Source organism: Diabrotica virgifera, chromosome 7 (assembly GCF_917563875.1).
Source record: "Diabrotica virgifera virgifera chromosome 7, PGI_DIABVI_V3a".
In the NCBI taxonomy this organism is placed as follows: Eukaryota; Metazoa; Arthropoda; class Insecta; order Coleoptera; family Chrysomelidae; genus Diabrotica; species Diabrotica virgifera.
In genome coordinates this window covers 6,927,684-6,945,812 of record NC_065449.1, presented here as the reverse complement: position 1 = coordinate 6,945,812, position 18,129 = coordinate 6,927,684, and the positions used below count along the sequence as shown (strand labels likewise).

General features: G+C 32.4%; 1 protein-coding gene and 1 long non-coding RNA gene across 2 annotated transcripts; both read left to right on the top strand.

The window, feature by feature from the left end:
• Nucleotides 1-267: 267 nt before the first annotated feature.
• Nucleotides 268-8,737, top strand: LOC126887822 (uncharacterized). The gene is made up of 2 exons (XR_007699223.1): nt 268-406; nt 7,580-8,737. It is a non-coding gene; the product is annotated as an uncharacterized LOC126887822 (long non-coding RNA).
• Nucleotides 8,738-15,840: 7,103 nt separating this feature from the next.
• On the top strand, nt 15,841-17,742 carry LOC114336365 (zinc finger protein 30-like). The gene has a single exon (XM_028286720.1). The coding sequence runs from the start codon at nt 15,841-15,843 to the stop codon at nt 17,740-17,742; it is 1,902 nt and encodes a 633-aa protein (XP_028142521.1).
• The last annotated feature ends 387 nt before the right edge of the window (nt 17,743-18,129 follow it).

Below are 18,129 nucleotides of genomic sequence, written 5' to 3'. Positions count from 1 at the left end.
TTTGGGTAACAGTTGATCCGGATGTCGATAACATTGTTATAGATAAAGAACTTGAGGAATTACATAACAGTGATTTCTTGCAAAACAAAACATCTTTTTGTATTTTTTGGGTCATTCTAGGCAAAAAATGCTCTGACAAGTTTTTTCGTAGGATGCATAGTTTTCGAGATAACCGCGGTTGAACTTTCAAAAAATCGAAAATGTGCAATTTTTGAACTCTAATAACTTTTGATTAAAAAATAAAGTAGCAATTCTGCTTACCGCATTTGAAAGTTTAAGTCAAATTATATCGGTATTGATTATTTGCATTGCTAAAAATTTATTATTTTATTGTTAAACAAAGCTATAAAAACCTAGTGCGCGAGTGATGTTTTCAATGATTTCTCATTTAAAATCGAACGAGTAGGTAGAGTAGCTACAAGTGCAAGCGAGGCAATTTCTACGTAGAATGCGTTAAAACGCATGTATTAGGCACGGGAAACACTATGTGTTTATAGCTTTGTTAACCAATAAAAAAATTAATTTTTAGCAATGCAAATAATCAAACCCGATATAATTTGACTTAAACTTTCAAATGCGGTAAGCAGAATTGCTACTTTATTTTTTAATCAAAAATTATTCGGGTTCAAAAATTGCAATTTTTAGATTTTTTGAAAGTTCAACCGCGGTTATCTCGAAAACTATACATTCTACGAAAAAACTTGTAGAAATATTTTTTGCTTAAAATGACCCAAAAAATACAAAAAGATGTTTTGTTTTGCGAGAAATCGCTGTTATGTAATTCCTCAAGTTCTTTATCTATAAAAATCTTATCGACATCCGGATCAACTGTTACCCAAAAAATTCGTATTCTACGGGTCAAAATATATAAAAAAAACTTGGGTAAGTCCATCTGAATTAAGGAAGCCGTTGTACCCCCCTGGCGACAGGACTACTTGGATTGACATGAAATTTGGCATACGCATAGCTTACATGTCAAAGAAAAAAGTGATATTGTGCCGATGTGTGCTTTTTCCCTGGGGATGACTTTCACCCCCTCTTTATTTAAAGTGAAGAAATATCTGTCCAAAATAAGCCCGAAAATGGATAAACTGACTAATTTTAAGTAACTTTTGTTCTATAGAGCTTTTTCGCCAAGTCAACACTTTTCGAGTAATTTACGAGTGAATATGTTCATTTTTCAACAAAATAACTACATTTTTAGACGGTTTTTCGCAAATAACTCAAAAAGTAAGTATTTTGTCGAAAAAAACGTTCTTAGCAAAAATATAGCCTGTAAAAAAGTAAAAAAAAATGGTGTACGTGTTAGGTCTCTGGACCTCGTAGAACCAGAGTTATAGCCAATGAAAAATAGATTCATATTCACCCAATTTTAAATGGAATATTTCGAAGTGAAATATCCAAAAAAATTAAGCATTTTTGGAGAAAACCCATTATAACTTTTTTAAAGTATTTAAAAAAATCATTATTTCTGTTATTATAAAAAGTTTCTAGCATTAAATTTAAGCAAGTTACGCTCAAAATAAAGTTGGTCCCTTTTGTTTTGGCAAAAAAAAATCGGGAAGACCGCCCCCTAATTAGCAACTTAAATGAAATTAATCGTTACCGCTCCACGAATTATTTAACTTATGTTGTGTTTATATGATCTGTAAGTTTCATCGATTCAAAGTGCTTATTTTTGAAAAAATTTGGTTTTAAAATAAAATTTTTAAAAATTCTAATTTTAAAAAATATGCTTTTTTTAAATAACTTAAAAATTATTAGAGATACCAAAAATCTCGAAAAACAAAAAGTCAGAATTGCTTTTCTGAATATCATGTATTTTTTTGTTTTTCTGTTAAGATCTGGTGTTTCTAAATTTGCATACATTCGTGATCAGTGACTCGTTCAACCCCTTTTAACTACATCCTTTCAAAAATAAGGACTTTGAACCGATGAAACTTACTGATCATATAAACAATACATACACGAGTCAAGAAACTTGTGAAGTCGTATCGATTAAGTTCATTTGAGATACTAATTAGGGGGTGATTTTCCCGATTTTTTTACCAAAAAAAGGGACCAGCTTTATTTTAAGCGTAACTTGTTTACTTTTGATGCTAGAGATTTTTTTTATAAAACGAAAATGAAGCTTTTTCAAACACTTTAAATAAGTTGTAATGAATTTTCCCCGAAATGTGCTTCATTTTTGGTTATTTCACGTTAAAGTATTCCATTTGGAATTTGACGAATATGAACCTATTTTTGATTAACTATAACTCTGCTTCTACTAGGTATAGAGACGTGATATATACACCTTGTTTTTTAATTTTTTACAGGCTATATTTTTGCTAAGAATGTTTTCTCGACAAAATACTTACTACATATTTGAGTTATTTGCGAAAAACCGCCTAAAAGCGTGGTTATTTTGTTGAAAAAATGAACATATTCACTGGCAAATAACTCGAAAAGTATTGACTTAGTGAAAAAACTCTATAGAACAAAAGTTACTTAAAATTAGTCAGTTTATCCATTTCCGGACTTACTTTGGACGAATACTTTTTCACCCCCGAGAGGGGGTGAAAACCACCCCCGGGGCAAAATCACATATCGGCACAATATCACTTTTTTTCTTTGACTTCTTAGCTATGTGCATGCCAAATTTCATGTCAATCTAAGCGGTTCTTAAAAATTTAGAGGTTTTGCAATATTTTACCGTTAAAGAATGGACTGTAAGTCCCACTATATCGATTGGTTTATTTTCAATGAAAACCTTTATTCTTCGCAACAATAGTTTATAGTATAGCAACAAAAGTTTTTTCAACAGAAATAAATATTTCTTTGAAATACATGATAAGTTTGGTTGTGTATATTTCCTTCGACTATTCATCCATGTTCTAATTCTAGTAACATCCAGTGAATCAAAGGAATAAAACTCTCATTTGTATCAAAAAAATCTTAAAAAAAATATCTGTAAGTACTTTATGTTCTAGGAACTTTATAAGTGATTGGCAAATAATGTAAGTATAAATATCGGGAGATTATTAATTTATTTAGTTTTAACATACTTCTAAGCATCATTGTAGCAATAGTTGAAATGTTAAGTAGTGGTGAAAAAGAATTTATAAAGTGTCGATTAAATTGCAGATGTAGATTTTCGACAGATGATTTACGACAGCGACATAAAAAAGAACGGCATTATAGATGTGCATATTGTGAGATTTCCTTTTTAAAGATTGAAGATAGGAATCATCACCAAAGTACAAAACATAAAATAGTTCAATGCAGCCTATGCCCATTGTACCGGGTGTCCCAATAAGAATGGCTCTCGGCCATATCTCAGGAACGGTTTATAGTAGAGCTTTGAAATAAAAAATTTTATAACAAAAGTTGCCTCAGGAAAAGCCTGGAAATTATTTTCATAATTGTGGGTCCACCGCTAGAGGGCGTAATTGAATATCAGAAATAAAAAAATCTAAATTTTACAAAATTTTCCTAATGAAGGGGCACTGGAAATCCGATTATTGTATTCTTCATCAAATTCTGCGCATATTTGATTTAACAAGTTTAACTCTACCTTTGCAAATAAGAGGTGGGGGTGAGTGGGAACCTTGTTATGAAAAATTGGCTGTAAGTCCGGTTCTGCTAAATCAAATTTTGAAAACTGGGTCTTGTTGAAGAGAGATCTTTTTCTTCAATGTAAGCGTGATAATTTTGAACCATCCTAATAAGTAATAAGCCAGCTGGGAGGCGTTATTTAATTTTTTTCAGAAATCTAGTTTTCTTTGGAAAATATTAAATACAAGTATGCATTTTTAATCATACTTTATAAAATTAGATTAAATTAGCAATAGAATAGCGAAAACCGCATGTCGATACCTTTTGTCTATCTCAAGATATCTCGAGAAACGTGTAAATTTTATACATAACTGTTACTATCACCGGTAAACTAAGTTAACGAAAAGTAGTGTGCTGTGGAAAAAAAGCAAAATAACATTTTCCAGATGTCAACGTATAAAAATATAATTAATTAAAACAACAATATAAAGAGAAACAATACTATTAAAATTAAATATAACACAGAACAAAAAGAACTACTTAGTGACGACCTAAATATTCAAATTGTTGCCCATCATACACTACTCTAGAATACATTATCCAGAGAATACTAAACGCCATTCAAAGCATATCGAAAGCAGAAATTGAGACTGCTGTTCAATCTACTCTTGAAAGAGTAAATGTTTGCAATGAAAATGATGGGCAAAAATTTGAACGTTTATGTCATCACTAAATAGTTGTTTTTATTTCTTTGTAATAGGGCTTTTCAACGCTTCTCATTTGTTTCGAGCCTCTGTCATATGCCGTATAGTCCGTGTATAATATTAATATACGAGATATGAACGAGGCTCGAAACAAATGAGAAGCGTTGAAAAGACCTAATATACGTTGACAGCTGGAAAATGTTTCTTTGTTGTTTCCATAGCAACCTACTTTTAATGAATTATTTCGTTTACCGGTGACAGTAACAGTTATGTTTTTAATTTTACACGTTTTGTAAGATATCTCGAGATAGAAAAAAGGTATTAACATGCGGTTTTCGCTATTCTGTTGCTAATTTTGTCTAATTTTGTAATATGGTATTAAAAATGCATGTTTGTATTTAATATTTTCCAAGGAACACTAGATTTCTGAAAAAAAAAATAACGCCTTCTAGCTGGCATATTACTCAGTAAGTTGGTTCGAAATCATAACTTTTACATTGACGAAAAAGATCTGTCTTCAACAAGACCAAGTTTGCAAAATTTGATTAAGCAGAACCGGACTCACAGCCAGTTTTTCATAACAAGGTTCCCACTCACCCCCACCTCTTATTTCCAAAGGTAGACCTAAACTTGTCAAATCAAATATGCGTAGAATTTTATGAAGAATACGACGATCGGATTTCCAGTGCCCCTTCATTAGGAAAATTTTGTAAAATTTAGATTTTTTAATTTTTGATATTCAATTACGCCCTCTAGCGGTGGTCCCACAATTATGAAAATAATTTCCAGGCTTTTCCTGAGGCAACTTTTGTTATAAAATTTTTTATTTCAAAGCTCTACTATAAACGGTTCCTGAGATATGGCCGAGAGCCATTCTTATTGGGACACCCGGTACTTTATAGATGATATGAACAGATCTATAGTTAATCATTGGGATACCAAACACACATTTATTTGTGAATATTGTTACGAATGCTTTGTTTCAGTTGAGGAAAGAAATAAACACGAGGAAGCCCATCCAAAGTACACACCCTGTGGTATATTCTTCAAAACAGATGACCAGCTAACGTCTCATAATAAAGATATACACACCTTTGCATGTGAAGATTGTTATGACTTGTTTGACTCCGTAGAGGCGAGAGATCTTCATAGTAAAGATCATTTTATTCATGAATGCCTGGTATGTATGTGGTAGTAGATTCAGAACAAGAGAGGACAAAACTTCGCACGCAGTTAAACATTTAACGTGCAGATTATGTGATGTTTTGTTTAAGTCCAACGATGAGAAAAATATTCACGACACAGAAGTACATTTAAAATTTGAGTGTCCGCATTGCACAGCAATTTTTACTAAAAATAAGAAACTGAAACAGCATATTAAAGCTGAACATGGTTCAGTATTTTCATGCTTATATTGTGTTGATAAGTTTGAGACAAAGGAGAAAAGGAATAAACATATAAAAGTGAAACACTTATTTGATAAGTGCCGGTATTGTGAATTTTCCTCTATTTATCAACTCGTTTCCCGGCATATGGAGATTAAACACTTGTTAAAATGTAAGTATTGTTCTGAAAACTTCTGGCCAGAGCAGCAGGATCTAAATAGTCATCTAATAGATCACAAGTGCCAAAATTGTGATAAATTCTTAATTGGGCACTTAATTTATCGTCTTTACTTAACTTCTAACCATAATACATGTAAACATGAGTTTCCTTGCGAATATTGTGATAATATTTTCTTTTCAACAGCGCAAGAGAGAGATCATCACGAACGAGAAGTACATGAACCATTTAAGTGTTACCATTGTGATAGTTTCTATAGTGAAAATTGGCATATGCGGCAACATATTGAAGATAAACATGATTTAAAATGCCAATATTGTGATGATTCATTCGAAAGTTTTGAAGAGCAAAATATTCACGATATCAGTGTACATCTGACAATTAAGTGCCCTTATTGTGATAGATTATTTAGGGAAGATAAACAACTCCAGCAGCATGTTAATATTGAACATTATTTAGAATGCCGATATTGTGATGAAACATTTTTATACAATCGGGAACGATCATTTCATGAGAGATGCATACATCTTACAATTGAGTGCCCACACTGCGATACGTTATTCAGTGAAGAAAAGGATTTAGAAAAGCACAATCCTCTTTGTAAAAATTTATATGCTATAATAGGTAATAGGTCTGGTAATAGGAGAAATTTGAATTATTTTAAATGTCCAAATTGTGTTAGATTGCTCAATTCAGATTTAGAGCTAGATACTCATATTCGAAACAAGCATCATTTTCAATGCCCGTATTGTAATAAATCATTTAAATCTTCTGAGGAGGTACATTCCCATGATAGCGACGTGCATTTAACCATTAAATGTCCACAATGCGAAAGTTTATTTAGATCAAATGAGCTACTTCGTCGGCATATTAAACTAAAACATAATTTTGAGTGTTTATATTGTGACGAATCTTTTAAATCCCTTCAGGAGACAGAAGCTCACGATAGAAGTGTACATCTAACCAATGCGTGCCCAGATCGTCAAAGGCTCTTCAGAGAAGATTTTTTGTTAGATAAACATGTTAAACTCAAACATAAAAGGAAAGGCGAAACGGGCGAAACCCAAAAGCCAGACCTTTCCTTTCCTTTAGTAGAGGTCGCTAAGTGAGGAGTCTAAATGTTAGTTATTTCATTGTAATTGGCATACTTGGCGAAAATGGCTCAGAGCATCATTACAGGCTCTCCTGAAGATACCAAGAGGTTGAAATGGTCCATAGAGAGATGGTAATGATCTCTGAATCGTAATTAAATATTAAATGCCTTTATTAGTCCTGTCGCCAGGGGGGGGGGGGGGAACAACGGCCTCCTTAATTCAGATTGACTTACCCAAGTTTTTTTTTATATATTTTGACCCGCAGAATACGAATTTTTTGGGTAACAGTTGATCCGGATGTCGATAAGATTTTTATAGATAAAGAACTTGAGGAATTACATAACAGCGATTTCTCGCAAAACAAAACATCTTTTTGTATTTTTGGGTCATTTTAAGCAAAAAATATTCCTACAAGTTTTTTCGTAGAATGCATAGTTTTCGAGATAACTGCGGTTGAACTTTCAAAAAATCGAAAAATTACAATTTTTGAACCCGAATAACTTTTGATTAAAAAATAAAGTAGCAATTCTGCTTACCGCATTTGAAAGTTTAAGTCAAATTATGTCGGTTTTGATTATTTGCATTGCTAAAAATTTATTATTTTATTGTTAAACAAAGCTATAAACACCAAGTGCGTGAGTGATGTTTTCCATGATTTCTCATTTAAAATCGAACGAGTAGGTAGAGTAGCTACAAGTGCAAGCGAGGCAATTTCTACGTAGCATGCGTTAAAACGCATGTATTAGGCACGGGAAACACTATGTGTTTATAGCTTTTTTTAACAATAAAAAAATTAATTTTTAGCAATGCAAATAATCAAAACCGATACAATTTGACTTAAACTTTCAAATGCGGTAAACAGAATTGCTACTTTATTTTTTAATCAAAAGTTATTCTGTTTCAAAAATTGTAATTTTTCGATTTTTTGAAAGTTCAACCGCAGTTATCTCGAAAACAATGCATTCTACGAAAAAACTTGTAGGAATATTTTTTGCTTAAAATGACCCAAAAAATACAAAAAGATGTTTTGTTTTGCGAGAAATCGCTGTTATGTAATTCCTCAAGTTCTTTGTCTATAACAATCTTATCGACATCCGGATCAACTGTTACCCAAAAAATTCGTATTCTGCGGGTCAAAATATATAAAAAAAAAACTTGGGTAAGTCCATTACACGTGTTAGACTATATCTATCAAACATCAAAAATTTGTATTTGATAAGTAGGTACTTAGGTTTGAAAATTAAGGTAATTATGAACCAATTTCATGGTAATTATTTGATGAAACGCGTTTAAAGCTTTAAAGTTTGTTGCTTAGAACTGTAAAAACCTTAATAATCTGGGTAAAGATAAAATATTTTGTACTTTAATCTTTACTCGAATTTTAAGTACTATTTAGGAACTTTCTTTCGGACCTTTTTCCTAGACGAATGAAAGCGGAATGTGACTGCATATTGTAGAGCCCTTTTCGCTTTCTTTAGTCGTCGTCTTTTGTCTTATAAATTGTACAAGTCAGACATTAAGGATGTTACCAGAATGAGGTTTCAATAAGAAAAGTTTCAGATTTAAATAATTATTTAGGATTTTACTTTTTACTTTAATAATGAATTTTGTATCTGGGACTTTTCTCTTTTCTTTAATTTAAAATTGTTTTTTACTTTTAATAATATCCTTGTATTATCGATATCAATGTTTAGATCATAGGATATTTTTCTGGCTTCAAGTTGATTCGTCGAATTGAATAGGTAACCTTGTTTTTGCAATAATAAAGAAACTATTTTATCTATAAGTATTTTGTTTGTCTTAATATTAGATTAATTTGATACTATTGTCATTTTTAAATTGTATTATTATATGCGTACCTGTATTAAAAAAATTCGGGGATTCACACACACAAAAACCAAATAAAATGGCGTAAGAGTACATGACGGTATTCGTTAAACCCTCTGTATATGAATCGGTATCAATAGGATCTTTCATGTTTCGGTGTAACACTACCTCATCAGAGATCCGGATAGATGCGAATTCATAAGCAGACAGTTCAACGAATGTGTCTTCAGATTTCCAACTTCAAGTGGACAGCTACAAAAGTAGATGGCATATCTAGGTTTGAGCAATCCTGAAACTGTCTGCATCTTGAAGGCAGTGTCTACACTTCTGGCAGACGTTAGAGCCTTTATGACAACGTTGGAGCTGCATGGTGGATGGAAGAATACGTCAGTTGCTAAAGAATACATGTATAGAGGGTAGTATATTTTGAAAAATGAGGTTTCCGGGTTGCTGGCATGCGTACCTTCTGGATCAGCATAGGGATTACGAACACTCGATACGAATCGTATCCGCCATATTTTCCCGTAAGGCGCTATGGTAAAACATGGCTGATACGATTCATATCGAGTGTTCGTAATACCACCTCTGGCTTTTTGAAATGACAGTGAAGCATAGAACATAAATATCTTAGGACAAAAACAGACATTTAAATTACAAATGAAAAGACAGTGGCCTATAGAAAAGAAAGATAGGGCTCCAACTAATTTTTAAGGAAAACCATTTTACATAAAAATAAAATAACAAAGATATCACGTTTATAACGTTACAAGTAGGTATATTATAATTCCAACAATTTGCTAATCAGTTTCGATTGGCGATTGATGGAAAAATACAGGAATAAAGAAACAAACTCTGATATGGTATTCATTGATCTTGGAAGCATAGGATAAAGTTCCTCGAGAGATTCTGTGGTGGGCACTCAATAATAAAGGAGTCCCTGGCCTGGTGAATATGTAAGTATTGTGAGAGATACGTATGAGAGAGTAACGGCTACTGTTAGGATAGGTGTGGGAGACACTGATAAATTTTATGTGAAAGTAGGATTGCACCAAGGCGGCTCGGTGCTTAGTCCTTATTTATTCTCTTTATTTTTGGACCAGATAACAGTGAAACTACAGGGTAACATTCCATGGTGCTTAATGTTTGCTGACGATGTAGTGTTAATAGGAAATAGTGAAAGAGATTTAGAACAAAAACTGGGAGTGGGACAGTGGCAGACAAGCTCTGGAGGGAAAAGGTTTAAAGCTTAGTAGAACAAAAACAGACTATTTGAATGTTTATTAGAGATGGGGTTACTACTAATAAAAGAAAAATTATTGTGAAAAGCAATACTTTTAAGTAGGTACCTAGAATCGGTATTACAGAGTAATGGAGAAATATATGGAGATGCATGCATTAGAATTGGGGCTGAATGGATAAAGTGGAACGAAGCAAGTGGTGTGTTGTGTAACACAATAGTTCCAATGAAGCTGAAAGGAAAATGCTATAAAACAGCCATAGGACCGGCTATGACGTAAGGAACTGAATGTTGGGCAGTCAAAAAGAAAGAGGAACAACGAATGCATGTGGCGGAAATGAGAATGCTTAGATGGATGAGTGGAGTGACAAAAAAGAATGAAATTAAAAATTAGTCTATTAGGGGAAGTCTAGGTGTGGCACCAATTGATGAACAGATGAGAGAGCATAGGTTAAGGTGGTTTGGTCATGTTCCACGTCGAGACGTTAATCACCCAATACGAAGAATCGCTCAAGTGCAGATTCCTCGAAAGAGTAGGAGAGGAAGACCAAAGAAGATCTGGAGGGAGACGATTAGGCAGGACATTGTTATGTAGTGTTAAGTTGTAAACTGACCTTTATATTTGTAAACCTGCCTTAACATTAGTGACATGGTGTGAAGTGTGAAGTGAAGATGGCAACGGAGATGGACAGTTGACAGAGAGGTCGAGGGGGCTCTTGAGATATAATCCGAATGTAATAAATGAGTTTGTATTCAATAAATACTAAATAAGAAACTGTCGTCAATTCTATAATTCTAACAATAAGCACACAAGAAGAACATAACATGGTGTCAGAAGTAAAAAGTTAAGTAAAATATCGAAGAGTCGTTACAAGAGTCAAAAGAAAAAGTCGTAACATAACCTAACAACACGTGGCCAGTGTTAAGAAATTTAATAAAAAGCAGTCAAAGAGAAAAAGATTAACCATGGCAGAACAAGATGCAGCAGAGCAGAACCAACCTGTCCTTGTAAAAATAAAAAGTAACATAGTAGGCAATGAAATTCAACCTTTGTCGATGGATGGAAATTTAGCTTTCAACTGGGAACAATGGTGCATGAATTTTAAAATATTTTTGAGGGCTACAGGTTTAGAGGAAGAAAATGATGCGAGAAAGGTAGCTCTATTATTACATTACATTGGTATAGAGGCAAGAAATATTTATAAGTCATTTGAGGTTAACATGGATACAGTAACATTTAAAGAAGTAGTAGAAAAATTTGAAAAATATTGTAACCCGAAGAAGAATTTAACAGTAGAAAGACATTATTTTCTTACTAGAGTACAGAAAGATGGTGAAACCATTGAAGATTTCATGACAAGTTTAAAAAATTTGAGTTTAACATGTGAATTAGGAGATTTGAAAGAAAGTTTGGTATGTGACATGTTCATTATTGGTTTAAATCCTAAACACCACTCAATTAAGCAAAAACTATTGCAAGAAGCAGATCTGAAGACAGAAAAGGTATTACAAATTGCTCAAAATATAATAACAACTCAAATGCAAGTACAGCAGTTAAATAAAAATTCAGAAGCAGTGGTATACAAAGTCGAGAAGAATAAAGATGATCCAGGTCCAAATGATTACCAAAATAACGGTTACAAGAGTCACAATTCAAATCGTTGGAGGTATAGGAATGAAGTCCCAGGTCCAAGTTGGAGAAATGATAATCAACAGTATAACGTAGATGGTACAAACAATCAAAGTCAGGTAACGAGTCAGAACTTTAATTTTAGATCAAGAAATAATTTATATGCAAATCAGGATAGGAATAATGAAAATAACCAAGTGGTAAGAAAGGTTTGTCAAAGATGTGGTGAAAACCATAGAAATAAATGTCCAGCACTAGTAGCTATTTGTTATTTTTGTAATAAACAAGGTCATTATGCAAGATGTTGTTTAACTAAAAGAGTAAATAATATAAATTTAAGAGAAAATACAGAACAACCATCTAATAATGGAAATGATTCATCTTTTGTTATTAAAACAATTAGTCAGAACAGTATTAATCAGAATTGGTCAATTGTAGTCAGCATCAATAAAATAAATGTATTATGTTATTTAGATACAGGTGCACAAGCTAATGTTATGTCAATAAAAATTTTTAATGAGGTTAATGTAGAAAAGTTAGAACTAGTACCTACATGTATAAATTTAAAGTCTTTTTCAAACGATGTGATACCTGTAGCAGGAAAAGTAAATTTGTTATGTGAAATTGAGAATAGGTTAGAAAGTATTGAGTTCATTGTTGTGAATTTGGAGTGTCAAACAATTTTGGGTCTAGATACTTGTCAAAAGTTAAAATTAATTAAAAGAGTTAGTCTAGTAAGTCATGAGTCTATCATAGAGAAAAATAAAGAAGTTTTTACTGGTCTAGGTTGTCTACCTAATATATGTCACTTAGAAGTTGATAAAAATATTAAACCTATAATAGAACCGCCAAGAAGAATACCTTTTTCTTTACATGATAAATTAAAAGAAGAATTAAACAGAATGTTGTCTACGAGGGTTATAGAAAAAGTCAATGAAGCGAGTGAATGGGTAAATTCAATAGTCTTAGTCGAAAAAAATAATAAAAGTTTGAGAGTTTGTCTGGATCCTCGTAATTTAAACAAGGCTTTAAAAAGATGTCATTATCCCATACCAACATTTAATGAGATTAGGTCAAAATTAGCAAAAGCAAAATATTTTTCAACGTTAGATGCACAATCAGGGTTTTGGATGATACAATTAGATTTAGAGAGTTCTAAGCTATGCACATTTAATACACCCTTTGGAAGGTTTAGATTTACAAGATTACCTTATGGTATAAGCTGCGCTCCTGAGATTTTTCATAAAGTAATGAATGAAATAGTCGGAGACATACAAGGAGTCTGTTTGTATATAGATGATATTCTAATTTATAGTGAAACTTTGGAAGGTCACAATAAAATACTAGAACTAGTACTAGAGAGGGCAAAACAATTCAATTTAAGATTCAATATGGATAAATGTAAATTTCTATTGTCAGATATTAAATATTTGGGTCACATTTTTAATGCAGAAGGCATATATCCAGATTCTAGTAAGGTGAGTGCAATTTGTCAAATGGCTATTCCTAACTGTGTAGCTGATATTAGAAGATTTTTGGGAATGATTAATTATTTAGGTGAGTACATAGATAATTTAGCAGAGCGTACAAAGAATTTAAGGTTGTTATTGAAAAAAAATATTAGTTTTCATTGGACAGAAGAGCATGGAAGAGAATTTGAGTCGCTTAAAGAAACTATTAGTCAAACGCCTGTACTAGCATATTTTGATAACAATCTACCTTTAACATTATCAGTTGATAGTTCAAAGTTTGCAGTTGGTGCAGTAATTTTACAAAACAAAAAACCTATAGCATATGCATCTAAATCTTTGTCACAGTCTCAGTCAAATTACGCACAAATAGAGAAAGAGTTGTATGCAATCCAGTTCGGATGTACTAGATTTAAACAATATATATATGGTAGAAAAGTACAAGTTGAAACAGATCACAAACCATTAGTCAGTCTTTTTAAGAAACCATTATCTGAGGTTCCAGCACGTTTGCAAAGGATGATGCTAAACTTACAGCTTTATGATTTGGAAGTTAGTTATACTCCAGGAAAATTTCTTTTCATCGCAGATACATTAAGTAGGGCACCAGTAGAAGGTCCAGATAATACTGATAGTGGAGATGAAGAGTTACGTATACATGGAAGTCTATTAGTTAACAATTTAGCTGTGTCTTCAAAGAAATTAATGGAAATACAGGCAGCAACCAAAACTGATGGAGTTTTACAATCATTAATAACATATTATAATGAAGGTTGGCCAAGTTCTAAAAATAAACTGGAAACAGAAATTAAACCATATTACAATTTTAGTCATGAAATACATGTTGTAGATGGTCTAGTCTTCAAAGGAAACCAAATAGTAATTCCTGAGTCATTGCGTCAAGTCATATTAGAAATAATTCATGAAGGTCATTTAGGATATGAAAAATGTGTTCGACAAGCACGTACAGTGGTTTTTTGGCCAGGCATGACAATGGATATAAAGAATAAAGTTGAACAGTGTCCAGCATGTATTAAATATCATAAATCAAATAGTCCAGAACAACTATTACTACATGAAATACCAACTTTGCCTTGGCAGAAAATTGGTGTCGATTTTTTTTATTATAGTAAAGTCACATATATATTATTAGTAGACTACTATTCCAAATACTTTGAAATAGCACCTTTAAATAATACTTCAGCAAAAGAGGTAATTAGTACAATGAAGTCTATATTTGCGAGACATGGAATACCATTGATCTTAATGTCTGATAATGGTCCTCCATTCTCATCAAAAGAATTTCAGTCATTTTTAGCAGATTGGGATATTTCTTATCAAAGTTCTAGTCCTTATTATCCAAAAAGTAATGGTTTGGTAGAAAGAACAGTTCAGACTGTAAAGAATATTTTTAACAAGTGTATAGAGTCAGGCTCTGATCCTTATCAGGGAATATTGCAATACAGAAATACGACATTAGAATGTGGTTATTCTCCAGCTCAGTTATTAATGTCACGTAATTTAAGAATGAAATTACCAGTTAGTGAAAATATACTCATACCAAAAACAATAGATAGAGATGAATATAGCAAATTCATGAAGGAAAAAGAAAGGAAAGTAAAAGAATATCACGATCGGTCAGCAAGAAATCTACCAAATCTGTTTGTTGGGGAAAATGTATTTTATAAAAAGGTTCCATCATCACCGTGGTTACCTGCTACTGTGATAGAAATAGGTCCTTTTCCAAGATCATATGTCGTCAGAACACCTGAAGGTGTACATTATCGTAGGAACAGACAACACATATTAAAGCCTGCCAGTACAATTAGTAGACATGATAGTGAAGTGTTAGTTAAGCATGAAAATAGTACAGCAGCTAGTTCCACTTTGCATGAGATTCCAAATATGAACAACAATACAACAATTTCAACTCAAAGTTATAACAATTCGAATGTTAACGTAGATAGGACACACAGACAAAATGTAAATAATCAATTTTGTACCAGGAGTGGTCGAATAGTAAATAGACCAAAAAGGTTTTCATTTTCAGAATAGTAATGTGGCAATGTAATATTGCAAGTATATTTAATTTGAATGGATAGTTTAGTTTTTTTGTTAAAAAAAAAAGGGGCATGTTATGTAGTGTTAAGTTGTAAACTGACCTTTATATTTGTAAACCTGCCTTAACATTAGTGACATGGTGTGAAGTGTGAAGTGAAGATGGCAACGGAGATGGACAGTTGACAGAGAGGTCGAGGGGGCTCTTGAGATATAATCCGAATGTAATAAATGAGTTTGTATTCAATAAATACTAAATAAGAAACTGTCGTCAATTCTATAATTCTAACAATAAGCACACAAGAAGAACATAACAGACATGTTGGTAAAAGGAATTAATATTGATATGATCCAAGATATAATTGTGTGGAGAAATGCAATTAGGGAAGCCGACCCCGCATAGGGATAAGGCAAAGAGAATGATGATGCTAATCAGTTTCGATATCACCACTCCTGTCGAAAATGTACCATTGGAGAAAATTCTAAAAATAATAAGAAGCAAATTAGATCCACCGACTATTTCCGCTTGCTATGATACTAGTAAAATCCAGAGAACTAAAGTTCCTCATTTGTATAAAAAAATCTTTAAAAAAATCTCTAAATATGTTCTCGTAACTTAAGTGATTGGCAGATAATGTAATTATATATAAATATCAGTAAATTGTTAATTTATTTAGTCTTAACACATATACTTCTAAGCATCGTTGTGACAATAGTTGAAATGTTTAGTTATGATGAAAAAGATAGACTTCGGTGTCGCTTAAACTGCATGTGGTATGGATTTAGGACTGATGATTTACGAAAGCAGCATTACAAAAAGCAGCATTTTAGATGTGCATATTGTGAGATTGCCTTTTTAGATATTGAAGATAGGAATCGTCACCAAAATAACGAGCATATCATATTTCAAAGCGAATGTCAATGCCCGTTGTATTTTAGAACAGCAAATCTAGCTTATTATCATTGGAATGTCAAACACAGGTTTACTTGTGAATGTTGTGGCAAATGGTTTGATTCAGTTGAGGAGAGAAATGTTCACGAGGAAGCCCGTCCAAAGTGTATACCTTGTGGTATATCCTTCAAAACAGATGACCAACTAACGTCTCATAATAAAGATATTCACTCATTTGCATGTGAATATTGTTATGATTTGTTTGACTCCATCAAGGCGAGAGATATCCATTTTAAAGAACATTTTTTCGTGGAGTGTCAGGTATGTGGTAGTAGATTCAAAACATATGAGGAGGCAATTCCGCATGCAAATAAACATTTAACGTGCAAATTTTGTGACGTTTTGTTTCTGTCCATAAATGAGAAAAATATTCACGACAAAGAAGAACATTTAAAATGTGAGTGTCCGAATTGCGCTACATTTTTTACAAAAGATAATAAACTGCAACAGCATATTAAAGCTGAACATGATTCAGCGTTTTTATGCTCATATTGTGATGATAAGTTTGAGACAAAGGAGAAAAGAAATCAACATATAGAAGAGAAACACTATTTTTATAAATGCAGGGATTGTGAATTCTCCTCCTCTGTTTATGGAATCCTTTGTCAGCATGTGAATGTTAAACACTGGATTAAATGTAAGTATTGTTCTGTGAATTTCTGGCCAGAGGAGGAACTAAATGCTCATTGTATTTATCACAAGTGCCAACATTGCGATTTATTCATCAGTGGGGCAATAGGCATGGGTAACCATAACAGAAGTAAACATAAGTTTTGGTGCGAACATTGTAATAATTGGTTTACAACAGCGCAAGAGAGAGACCATCACGAACGAGAAGTACATGAACCATTTAAGTGTTACCATTGTGATAGTTCTTTTAATGAAAGTGAAAATTTGCAGATACATATTGAAGGTAAACATGATTTAAGATGCCAATATTGTGATGATTCGTTTGAAAGTTTTGAACAGCAAAATATCCACGATATCAGCGTACATCTAACAATTAAGTGCCCTTATTGCGATAAATTGTTTAGAGAAGATAAACACCTACAACCGCATATTAATATCAATCATTATTTTGAATGCCGATATTGTGATGAAACATTTTCATACGACCAAGAAAGATCATTTCATGAGAGATGCATACATCTTACAATTGAGTGCCCACATTGTGATAGGTTATTCAATGAAGAAAAAGATCTACAAAAGCATAATCCACTTTGTAAAAACTTATATGGTAATAAATCCCATACATCTGGTAATGCGAGTAATTTGAATTCTGTTAAGTGTCCAAATTGTATTAGATTGTTCAGCTCAGATCAGCAGCTAGATACTCATATTCAAAATAAACATAATTTTCAATGCCCGTATTGTAATCAAGGGTTTAAATCTTCTGAGGAGGTAAATTCCCATGATAACGACGTTCATTTAACTATTAAATGTCCACAATGCGATAGTTTATTTAGATCAAATGAGCTACTTCGTCTGCATGTTAAACTAACACATAATTTTGAATGCTTATATTGTGATAAATCTTTTAAATCTCTTCAAGAGACAGAGGCTCATGATAGATGGGTACATGTAATCACTGTATGCCGACGTTGCAAAAAGTTCTTCAGGGAATATAAACAGTTAAATGAACATAATAACCTCAAACGACATTATTGGTAAAGGTATTGATATCTCAACATTCCCCTTTACGATATTCAATGTTGGAGACTTGGACCAGGCAAGGTTAATGACAAGTTTTGTGGACTTCGATAACCAAACCTCTATGTTTCCTTCAATGGACTTTTTAAATTATTATCATCTAAGGCCAAAAATGCACGATTGTAAGAACTTTCCTCAACCACCGCTATATCTTCATTTTTAAGTTTCCATTGTATTTAATTTTATTATATTAGGTATCATCTTTATCGCAGTTATTGTCGACTAAGAAATAATGAATGTGTAAGTTTTACTCGCACTTTTTCTGTAATATGTATCTTATCTTTAGTATTTTAATTATTTTCAATATATTGAATCGTAAATTATCCTTATTATTATATTGTCAAAACT